At 48.5% G+C, this 12,597-nt stretch overlaps 1 protein-coding gene across 1 annotated transcript in view; it reads left to right on the top strand.

Annotated features, from left to right (window-relative positions):
- LOC146863643 (protein mab-21-like 3) overlaps nucleotides 1–12,597 on the top strand; it is a 121,805-nt gene that overhangs the window by 11,948 nt on the left and 97,260 nt on the right. Inside the window, exon 2 of the mRNA XM_085627723.1 lies at nucleotides 4,027–4,255. Within this exon, the coding sequence (XP_085483849.1) occupies nucleotides 4,027–4,255 (229 nt within the window). The remainder of the gene's footprint in view (nucleotides 1–4,026; nucleotides 4,256–12,597) is intronic.

The raw sequence follows: 12,597 nt of genomic DNA on the forward strand, positions 1-12,597 counted from the left end.
ACTCTGGTGTGGCGTGGCAAAAGCCATGTCTCCGTGTATTAAAACTTCTGTGTTATTGTTACATTTGATTCGATGACATGCACTCTCTTATCATTGGGCGTTATCAGTCCCACTCCCGTGTAGTATGTGGGTTGCTGCACGTAAACAGAGACGGACTGTTGAACCAACTAAGAATGAAAAGAGAGGAAAGACTATCCCCTATTTACACTCTAGGCCGACGCTTAACTCGCCCGGTGAAAGTGGACACATTAAACCCAAGAAATAGAACGTTCGATTAACATAAAGTTATTCACCCCAAAATGACGTAGTAATGAATTCTTCAGAATTTCGAAAAACAGGCAAAATATATAACAGAATGTGTCAAACTGTATTGCTTTCTACAATTATACATAATTTAAATGTTCTGGGAAAAAGCAAGCACATGTCGGTGTGAACCTATCTATTTTCACCCATTTCTTAAAAGTGCGAGGTTGCTATCACTATTTATGAACGTTAGCCTATACACGTATGTATGATTATTCCTATTTAAAATGCCGATTAAAAATATCGAAACCACGCCCTGCAAACTTCCTCTTGAACGCATTGTCCTCTTACCCTCTCTGTACTACGTGTGGTAGGTGTCACGTCTTGTACGGAAGTGGCCCTTGAATTTCTGGCGTCTGTAGAGTGCAGAGGATTAATATCTTCAGGTTTTGGGGATGGACGCCGGCGAAGCTGATAAAAGACGATATTACGCCGGTAAGGTCGCCTTTTGCTGGACAAGAAAGCACTTTAACAACGATGCGGCCAACTTCTGGGGGGTTTGAGGAGGAAACCAAGACAAGAGGGAACAAGCACACCACTGCCTTTCTCCGAGGTCAGCCAGAAATGCCTCGGAGAAAGGCAGCGTCGTTTTCGGATTCGGGGGCGTGTTTTGCTTTTCTCTCCTCTAGCCATTGGCTGGAGGAGATAATTAGATTTGTTGCAAAAAACACGCCCCCGAATCCGAAAAGGACGGGGCCTGTTCGGAGTGACTGACCTCTTCTCCAGTGGCTGGCCAGCATTCAAGAGGCCAGCCAATGGAGAACAGGGGAGAAGAGGGGCGGGTTCAAGCCCCTCTTCTCCAAGTCATTAAATCTCGGATCGAGACTGCGCAAACCTAAAAATGAAGAGAAATAAAGGTATTTCTCCTCTTTGCGTCTCCCTTACACCTCCCCTGGGGAGGCGTAGGAATCTTACACATTCCCAGGTTTAAGAAACGTTGTAAATCTGGGAATGTATAAGGTTCCATTGATGTTGTGTGGGAACACACACAGCAACACCCGTGGAACACCCCTTTCATCCAGAGTAATGCATGAAAGGGAGCCATATTTACAAGCTCATGGAAAGTCAATCAGGGAAGCTTCACGTGGACTTGTAAATATGGGCAGGCACATTGTGCTGCCGTTGCGTCCAAAAAAGTGAAAAACCGGTGGCGCAATGGGCTGGTAATTAAACCCTCAAATATCTACACTCTTGGCATTATTGCCAGCACTTCCATCCTCCTCTGAGAGCTTCGCTTTCAACTAGAAGACTGCAATGACCCAAACTCTACTGCCGTTCTAGAAACCCTCAGGAACCTTGGCCTCACACAGCACGTTACTGAACCCACCTACACCGCCGGACACCTATTGGACCCGATTTTATCCTCATTCAGCAACATCACAGTCGACAAGACAGCAACTATGATCCACACAAACCACACCTTCGTCAGTTTCAGCATACCCATCCCACACCACCACAGACCGACCACTACTGAAACCGTCTGCCGCAGTTGCAAAAGCATCACAAAGAGGAGTGGGGTTCCACTGTTTCACACTTGCGGAAAGTCATTAAAAGTCTCAGCAACTGGATTACCTCATGCGCAGTAACCCTGACGCCCCTTATCAGAACCCAACAGCAAGAGCCCAATCACAGGTCAGCTGCTACACAGAGGAACTCAGGCTGACGAAAAGCCACTGCAAGCAACTGGAGCACAAATGGATAAGTCAAGAAACCACAGATAAAAACATCTTCCAATCAACCCTAAGACACTCCCACCAGCATGAATGGAGCACCAGGTGCACAGCTCTTACAGAGCGCATTGACGCCAGCACTAACAGAAGCAAGAACATCTTCCTCATCAAAGATTTCACTACGCCTCCTGCCACCCTCATGGCAACATCAACCCCTCACAAGACCTTTGCAACAAGCTCTTGGAATTCTTCTTTGACAAAATCCCCTCCATTACAGCAACTTCAACCCTCAACCAGACCCCGTCCCCATCGCAACTCAACTTCCCATCACTCATGAAGAACAAACCTGGACCTCGTGACATCCTGTCACCACTGTCAAAATCTCTGCTATTATAAAGACCATCCTAATATGTTAATTTGTAGAGCGCATGCATCACCCAAGGGTATCAAAGTGCTGCATAACAGTTGTTTACAATCAGCCAACTCAGTGGTACTTATTTTATCGACCTCAGAAGGAAGAAGGGCTGAGTGGATCCACTGGGATTTGAACCTGTGACCATGAGATCGAACACAGGCCTCTACAATGGGTGTATGAGTCCACTAAGCCACCAGACCCAGCCTCAATCCATTCGAGAGCACCCATACGATCCTTAACAGAAGAGTCATGGCCGCACTCATTCTTCTGGACCTCTCTGCAGCATTCGACATGGCCTTATACCCCATCCTCATCAGACAACTGCATGAGATTGGCATCCAAGGACCTGCTATCCGCTGTATCTACTCCTTCCTAATGGATAGAATACAAGCGGTCACACCTTCACCTTAGACTTCAGAATCCCACAAACACATCTGCGCACATGACATTAACATCCTTTTCTAAGCTGACAACAAGCAACTCCTATATTCCCTATCGGACAAGACCTCCAACGCAAGAAGCAAACTTGCCGCCTTCATGACCAAAGTTACTAACTGGATGAGAGCGAATTGTCTCATGCTGAAGACCGACAAGACAGAAGTAGTGATCTTTGGCAAGAATACCTCATCATAGGACTCTCACTGATGGCTGGGTGAATTCAGGCCCATGCTCAAGCCTAGCACCCCTGTAACGACGTCCCTGCGTCCTGCTTCCACGCCCTAAGGATCCTGAGAAAGATATTAAAATGGCTCCCAAGCAACACTAGAAAAACTGTCACTCATGCCCCAGTCACCAGCAAGTTGGATTACAAGAACACTCTCTACACCGGGACCACCAAGCAGCTCAGTAGAAGACTACGAACCATCCAGAGCTCAGCAGCCAGACTCATCCTCAACCTCCCACACAGAGCTCACTGCACGCCACATCTCAGGGAGCTTCACTGGCTCTTGATACACAAATGTGCTCATTTCACACCCAGCACACATACGTTCAGGCACTACGCAACTTAGGCCACACCCACCTGAACAGTCACCTCTCTTTCCACCAGCCACCTAGACACCTCAATTCTGAAGGTCTCATACTTGCAGACATCCTACACATACACAGAAGCAGATAAGGTGGATGGCCTTTCACTGACATCGCTCCTAAAGCATGGAACGGCCTCCTGCCCCACTCCAGAGCATCCTCCTCGCGTCCTGAATTCCGCAAGACCTGAAGACCTGGCTTTTCAATACACCAACATACCATAAGCAGGTCTAGGCACACACCTGACACTCAACCAGCCCAGTGCCAGGACACCCTTGCAGGTGATAGTGCACTGTACAAATACACATAATATAACATAACTTTACAAATTTAAAACCCTCAGCTTTAATCACCCCCGCCCCCATCACTTTCCAGCAGCAAGGAAAAAGGTGGAGCCCACATCACTGGCCCTTAGATACTGTGGACGTTATTGGTTATGTTTTGACATTTCCCCTGTTATAAAAAGAAATTCATTATGGGATCTGTAGTGGGTTAAATGATGTGAATTAAATAGCAAGAAAACAGACTGCATAATAAGAGCAATCGTCTTGTAATAACATTGTTTTTATCTCCTATTGCTTCATTTCACCGTTTCTCTTTCGTGATGTTTAGGTAAAGTGACAGTCCAGAGACTGATGCAAGGGACGCCCGCTGTCACATTATCTGTCCCGCATGAGCAGATGGACATCAGCGTGGACCTGGTACCGTTCATCAAGAACCCCTCAGAAGCGTGGAGCATCCCTTGGCCGCGTGATGACCAGTCCTGGCTTTCTCAAGAGAAGATCCGTGAGATCAAAAGAGCTGGAGTAGACCTGGTGGCCAAGCACAACCTTTACTGGAGGTAGGTGGGCAAAGCTGTCTGCTGTATTTTGGGAGGGTAATTACACCCCATTGCTTCTCCACTGATGTCTTTTCATCACAAGCAAGAGGTAAACACATTCCTTCTGCTACCTATAAATCAAGATCTTCATCACTTACCTCCCCGATGAATTCAATCGATCATTGAGTGAAGCCGGAGAGAGGGCAGGAAAGAGACTGTTTCAGGCCGTTCCCATGGTGATTCCTCCCAACAGCCTCTACTGGGCCTTGAGCCTCAATGTCCTGGCCTGGAGGGATGGTTCTTTTTTGCCATCACTGTCTCTGTATCTTGTTCCTTCTTTCAGGCCTCTCGACTCTGTTCTAATAAGGCCCACCTACTGAGCTATGCATGACCCACACAAACCTAACTCACTAATCCAGTGTTTGTAAACAAGAATGTCCTTGTCTTTCTCTTCAAGAATGAGACACATCATATTCACACAGCACTGCCCACTTCTTTAACACGTTAACATTAATAATATCAGTAATACAAACTCCGGCCTGTCAATCAAACCAAAGCCTGTTAATATATGAATATTCAAAATATTAGCACACAATGCACCTTGGACAAAGCGTGCAGGGGTTGCTGTTGGTTCACGAAAAATGTTACTCAAATTGAAGAAGATCAACAAATACAGAGTCCTAGGCAGATACTTACAAACATTCAACTTATTGTAAGGGCATGGCTAAGAATGCAATGCCACATGTGTCCATGGCCTAGAATACAGTGCCACCCTGTGTACAGGGCCTAGACATATGATCATGCATTTCAGATGTAATGTAATGTTTGTCTGTGACTCAGAATGAAATTATACCATTTGTTCGTGGCCTAGACAGATATCATCCAGTTCAGACGTAATGCAGCACTACCATATGCCTGTGGACTAGACAGAAATGTGTGCAGTCCAAATGCAAAGCAGCATGACCACTGATCTGAGGCCTAGACAGAGACTTGAGCAGTTCAAATGAAATGCAGTGCCCCCTTGAACTACAGTGTGGCTGCGGCCTAGAATGCCGTGCCGGCATGTGTCCATGGCCTAGACAGAGACTAGTGCACTTCAGATGTAATGCCGTGCCAGCATGTGTCCATGGGCTAGACAGAGACTAGTGCACTTCAGATGTAATGCCGTGCCGGCATGTGTCCATGGGCTAGACAGAGACTAGTGCACTTCAGATGTAATGCCGTGCCAGCATGTGTCCATGGGCTAGACAGAGACTAGTGCACTTCAGATGTAATGCCGTGCCAGCATGTGTCCATGGCCTAGACAGAGACTAGTGCACTTCAGATGTAATGCCGTGCCAGCATGTGTCCATGGGCTAGACAGAGACTAGTGCACTTCAGATGTAATGCCGTGCCAGCATGTGTCCATGGGCTAGACAGAGACTAGTGCACTTCAGATGTAATGCCGTGCCAGCATGTGTCCATGGCCTAGACAGAGACTAGTGCACTTCAGATGTAATGCCATGCCGGCATGTGTCCATGGCCTAGACAGAGACTAGTGCACTTCAGATGTAATGCCGTGCCAGCATGTGTCCATGGCCTAGACAGAGACTAGGGCACTTCAGATGTAATGCCGTGCCAGCATGTGTCAATGGCCTAGACAGAGACTACTGCACTTCAGATGTAATGCCGTGCCAGCATGTGTCCATGGCCGAGACAGAGACTAGTGCACTTCAGATGTAATGCCGTGCCAGCATGTGTCCATGGGCTAGTCAGAGACTAGTGCACTTCAGATGTAATGCCGTGCCAGCATGTGTCCATGGCCGAGACAGAGACTACTGCACTTCAGATGTAATGCCGTGCCAGCATGTGTCCATGGGCTAGACAGAGACTACTGCACTTCAGATGTAATGCCGTGCCAGCATGTGTCCATGGGCTAGTCAGAGACTAGTGCACTTCAGATGTAATGCCGTGCCAGCATGTGTCCATGGCCTAGACAGAGACTAGTGCACTTCAGATGTAATGCCGTGCCAGCATGTGTCCATGGGCTAGACAGAGACTAGTGCACTTCAGATGTAATGCCGTGCCAGCATGTGTCCATGGGCTAGACAGAGACTAGTGCACTTCAGATGTAATGCTGTGCCAGCATGTGTCCATGGGCTAGACAGAGACTAGTGCACTTCAGATGTAATGCCGTGCCAGCATGTGTCCATGGGCTAGACAGAGACTAGTGCACTTCAGATGTAATGCCGTGCCAGCATGTGTCCATGGCCGAGACAGAGACTAGTGCACTTCAGATGTAATGCAGTGCCAGCATGTGTCCATGGCCTAGACAGAGACTAGTGCACTTCAGATGTAATGCCGTGCCAGCATGTGTCCATGGGCTAGACAGAGACTACTGCACTTCAGATGTAATGCCGTGCCAGCATGTGTCCATGGCCTAGACAGAGACTAGTGCACTTCAGATGTAATGCCGTGCCAGCATGTGTCCATGGGCTAGACAGAGACTACTGCACTTCAGATGTAATGCCGTGCCAGCATGTGTCCATGGGCTAGACAGAGACTACTGCACTTCAGATGTAATGCCGTGCCAGCATGTGTCCATGGGCTAGACAGAGACTAGTGCACTTCAGATGTAATGCCGTGCCGGCATGTGTCCATGGGCTAGACAGAGACTAGTGCACTTCAGATGTAATGCCGTGCCAGCATGTGTCCATGGGCTAGACAGAGACTAGTGCACTTCAGATGTAATGCCGTGCCAGCATGTGTCCATGGCCTAGACAGAGACTAGTGCACTTCAGATGTAATGCCGTGCCAGCATGTGTCCATGGGCTAGACAGAGACTAGTGCACTTCAGATGTAATGCCGTGCCAGCATGTGTCCATGGGCTAGACAGAGACTAGTGCACTTCAGATGTAATGCCGTGCCAGCATGTGTCCATGGCCTAGACAGAGACTAGTGCACTTCAGATGTAATGCCATGCCGGCATGTGTCCATGGCCTAGACAGAGACTAGTGCACTTCAGATGTAATGCCGTGCCAGCATGTGTCCATGGCCTAGACAGAGACTAGGGCACTTCAGATGTAATGCCGTGCCAGCATGTGTCAATGGCCTAGACAGAGACTACTGCACTTCAGATGTAATGCCGTGCCAGCATGTGTCCATGGCCGAGACAGAGACTAGTGCACTTCAGATGTAATGCCGTGCCAGCATGTGTCCATGGGCTAGTCAGAGACTAGTGCACTTCAGATGTAATGCCGTGCCAGCATGTGTCCATGGCCGAGACAGAGACTACTGCACTTCAGATGTAATGCCGTGCCAGCATGTGTCCATGGGCTAGACAGAGACTACTGCACTTCAGATGTAATGCCGTGCCAGCATGTGTCCATGGGCTAGTCAGAGACTAGTGCACTTCAGATGTAATGCCGTGCCAGCATGTGTCCATGGCCTAGACAGAGACTAGTGCACTTCAGATGTAATGCCGTGCCAGCATGTGTCCATGGGCTAGACAGAGACTAGTGCACTTCAGATGTAATGCCGTGCCAGCATGTGTCCATGGGCTAGACAGAGACTAGTGCACTTCAGATGTAATGCTGTGCCAGCATGTGTCCATGGGCTAGACAGAGACTAGTGCACTTCAGATGTAATGCCGTGCCAGCATGTGTCCATGGGCTAGACAGAGACTAGTGCACTTCAGATGTAATGCCGTGCCAGCATGTGTCCATGGCCGAGACAGAGACTAGTGCACTTCAGATGTAATGCAGTGCCAGCATGTGTCCATGGCCTAGACAGAGACTAGTGCACTTCAGATGTAATGCCGTGCCAGCATGTGTCCATGGGCTAGACAGAGACTACTGCACTTCAGATGTAATGCCGTGCCAGCATGTGTCCATGGCCTAGACAGAGACTAGTGCACTTCAGATGTAATGCCGTGCCAGCATGTGTCCATGGGCTAGACAGAGACTACTGCACTTCAGATGTAATGCCGTGCCAGCATGTGTCCATGGGCTAGACAGAGACTACTGCACTTCAGATGTAATGCCGTGCCAGCATGTGTCCATGGGCTAGACAGAGACTAGTGCACTTCAGATGTAATGCCGTGCCAGCATGTGTCCATGGCCGAGACAGAGACTAGTGCACTTCAGATGTAATGCCGTGCCAGCATGTGTCCATGGGCTAGACAGAGACTAGTGCACTTCAGATGTAATGCCGTGCCAGCATGTGTCCATGGGCTAGACAGAGACTAGTGCACTTCAGATGTAATGCCGTGCCAGCATGTGTCCATGGCCTAGACAGAGACTACTGCACTTCAGATGTAATGCCGTGCCAGCATGTGTCCATGGCCGAGACAGAGACTAGTGCAGTTCAGATGTAATGCCGTGCCAGCATGTGTCCATGGGCTAGACAGAGACTAGTGCACTTCAGATGTAATGCCGTGCCAGCATGTGTCCATGGCCGAGACAGAGACTAGTGCACTTCAGATGTAATGCCGTGCCAGCATGTGTCCATGGCCTAGACAGAGACTACTGCACTTCAGATGTAATGCCGTGCCAGCATGTGTCCATGGGCTAGACAGAGACTAGTGCACTTCAGATGTAATGCCGTGCCAGCATGTGTCCATGGCCTAGACAGAGACTACTGCACTTCAGATGTAATGCCGTGCCAGCATGTGTCCATGGCCTAGACAGAGACTACTGCACTTCAGATGTAATGCCGTGCCAGCATGTGTCCATGGCCTAGACAGAGACTTGTGCAGTTCAGATGTAATGCCGTGCCAGCATGTGTCCATGGCCTAGACAGAGACTACTGCACTTCAGATGTAATGCCGTGCCAGCATGTGTCCATGGCCTAGACAGAGACTACTGCACTTCAGATGTAATGCCGTGCCAGCATGTGTCCATGGGCTAGACAGAGACTAGTGCACTTCAGATGTAATGCCGTGCCAGCATGTGTCCATGGCCTAGACAGAGACTAGTGCACTTCAGATGTAATGCCGTGCCAGCATGTGTCCATGGGCTAGACAGAGACTTGTGCAGTTCAGATGTAATGCCGTGCCAGCATGTGTCCATGGGCTAGACAGAGACTAGTGCACTTCAGATGTAATGCCGTGCCAGCATGTGTCCATGGGCTAGACAGAGACTAGTGCACTTCAGATGTAATGCCGTGCCAGCATGTGTCCATGGCCTACACAGAGACTACTGCACTTCAGATGTAATGCCGTGCCAGCATGTGTCCATGGCCTAGACAGAGACTACTGCACTTCAGATGTAATGCCGTGCCAGCATGTGTCCATGGCCGAGACAGAGACTAGTGCACTTCAGATGTAATGCCGTGCCAGCATGTGTCCATGGCCTAGACAGAGACTACGGCACTTCAGATGTAATGCCGTGCCAGCATGTGTCCATGGCCGAGACAGAGACTAGTGCACTTCAGATGTAATGCCGTGCCAGCATGTGTCCATGGCCTAGACAGAGACTACTTCACTTCAGATGTAATGCCGTGCCAGCATGTGTCCATGGCCTAGACAGAGACTACTGCACTTCAGATGTAATGCCGTGCCAGCATGTGTCCATGGCCGAGACAGAGACTAGTGCAGTTCAGATGTAATGCTGTGCCAGCATGTGTCCATGGCCTAGACAGAGACTACTGCACTTCAGATGTAATGCCGTGCCAGCATGTGTCCATGGCCTAGACAGAGACTACTGCACTTCAGATGTAATGCCGTGCCAGCATGTGTCCATGGCCTAGACAGAGACTACTGCACTTCAGATGTAATGCCGTGCCAGCATGTGTCCATGGCCTAGACAGAGACTACTGCACTTCAGATGTAATGCCGTGCCAGCATGTGTCCATGGCCGAGACAGAGACTAGTGCACTTCAGATGTAATGCCGTGCCAGCATGTGTCCATGGCCTAGACAGAGACTAGGGCACTTCAGATGTAATGCCGTGCCAGCATGTGTCCATGGGCTAGACAAAGACTACTGCACTTCAGATGTAATGCCGTGCCAGCATGTGTCCATGGCCTAGACAGAGACTAGTGCACTTCAGATGTAATGCCGTGCCAGCATGTGTCCATGGCCTAGACAGAGACTAGTGCACTTCAGATGTAATGCCATGCCAGCATGTGTCCATGGCCGAGACAGAGACTAGTGCACTTCAGATGTAATGCCGTACCAGCATATGTCCATGGCCTAGACAGAGACTAGTGCACTTCAGATGTAATGCCGTGCCAGCATGTGTCCATGGGCTAGACAGAGACTAGTGCACTTCAGATGTAATGCCGTGCCAGCATGTGTCCATGGGCTAGAAAGAGACTAGTGCACTTCAGATGTAATGCCGTGCCAGCATGTGTCCATGGCCTAGACAGAGACTAGTGCACTTCAGATGTATTGCCGTGCCAGCATGTGTCCATGGCCTAGACAGAGACTAGGGCACTTCAGATGTAATGCAGTGCCAGCATGTGTCCATGGCCTAGACAGAGACTAGTGCACTTCAGATGTAATGCCGTGCCAGCATGTGTCCATGGCCTAGACAGAGACTACTGCACTTCAGATGTAATGCCATGCCAGCATGTGTCCATGGCCTAGACAGAGACTAGTGCACTTCAGATGTAATGCCGTGCCAGCATGTGTCCATGGGCTAGACAGAGACTTGTGCAGTTCAGATGTAATGCCATGCCAGCATGTGTCCATGGGCTAGACAGAGACTAGTGCACTTCAGATGTAATGCCGTGCCAGCATGTGTCCATGGGCTAGACAGAGACTTGTGCAGTTCAGATGTAATGCCGTGCCAGCATGTGTCCATGGCCTAGACAGAGACTAGTGCACTTCAGATGTAATGCCGTGCCAGCATGTGTCCATTGGCTAGACAGAGACTAGTGCACTTCAGATGTAATGCCGTGCCAGCATGTGTCCATGGGCTAGACAGAGACTAGTGCACTTCAGATGTAATGCCGTGCCAGCATGTGTCCATGGGCTAGACAGAGACTTGTGCAGTTCAGATGTAATGCCGTGCCAGCATGTGTCCATGGGCTAGACAGAGACTAGTGCACTTCAGATGTAATGCCGTGCCAGCATGTGTCCATGGGCTAGACAGAGACTAGTGCACTTCAGATGTAATGCCGTGCCAGCATGTGTCCATGGGCTAGACAGAGACTAGTGCACTTCAGATGTAATGCTGTGCCAGCATGTGTCCATGGCCTAGACAGAGACTAGTGCACTTCAGATGTAATGCCGTGCCAGCATGTGTCCATGGGCTAGACAGAGACTAGTGCACTTCAGATGTAATGCCGTGCCAGCATGTGTCCATGGGCTAGACAGAGACTTGTGCAGTTCAGACCTACTTCAGCGCGACCCCGTGTCTAGGGTGTAGAAACAGATGATACATAAACTAAAACTCTGGCTTAGCTCTACAAGATTTGTTTTCACACCCACAGGTGACACGAGTGAGCTTAGTTCAATGCACAAATGATTAACTGTGAATAACAAGTTATTGTAGACCCGCCGGACCCCACCCAATACATAGCTGAAGTGGAGTCAATGCTGTGGGTTACTAACAAGGAGCAGTTGTAATCCAAACTATTGTTCATCAATGATTTGCACACTCAAGATCACTGGAATAGGAATATTCATTTCAACATATCTATTTTAAAATAGTTATTTTAAACCTCTGGGATCTAGTACAAATGATATTGGTAACACCACAGAAGATATGAATTAAAAGCAGCTACGCTTCTCATTAACAGTAAAAACAGGGCAAATCACAGCCCTCACTGTGCTATCTCTAAGCGCTATGCTAGTTCTAGCCGAAGAATGAATAGTAAGCCAGAGTTTCAGAGGTGGTGAGCGTACCCGGACAACATTATTTCTTGTCTATTTGGAATAGCTTGCCTGATATTTTGAGCACAAAGCCAAGGAAATTGTATCTGTGAGAGTGAACAACATTTCTAACATAATCTATATACATCCGTATGTTAGGCTTATGACGCATTAGTATAAGTAAATACATCAATCCAGACTACATTGTTTATGTTATTGTTGTTATATGACATTGAAATATAGTTAAGAAGGCACTTGTCTCAGACTGATATCGCATCAGGAGTTTATATCACTGTCATTGGAGGATTTGACACCTTCACAGGTTTGTCAAATCAAGCAGCGTCTAGGTCAGCGATAGATAGACCGATGATCAGGCAGACAGACGCATATTAATTCTCTAAAACGCCCCTAATCATGCGCGTCATGTTTTGCTCATGGTTAGCAGTCACTGCCCGACCTTGAGACAGCGATAACAAGGAACTTGTACCAGACTTATGTCACTTAAGATGTTTGAAAAGTCATTGTTTAGATGAATTGACACTTTCACAAGTTCTCTAACAGATAAT

Source organism: Triturus cristatus, chromosome 2_1 (assembly GCF_964204655.1).
Source record: "Triturus cristatus chromosome 2_1, aTriCri1.1, whole genome shotgun sequence".
Taxonomy (NCBI): Eukaryota; Metazoa; Chordata; class Amphibia; order Caudata; family Salamandridae; genus Triturus; species Triturus cristatus.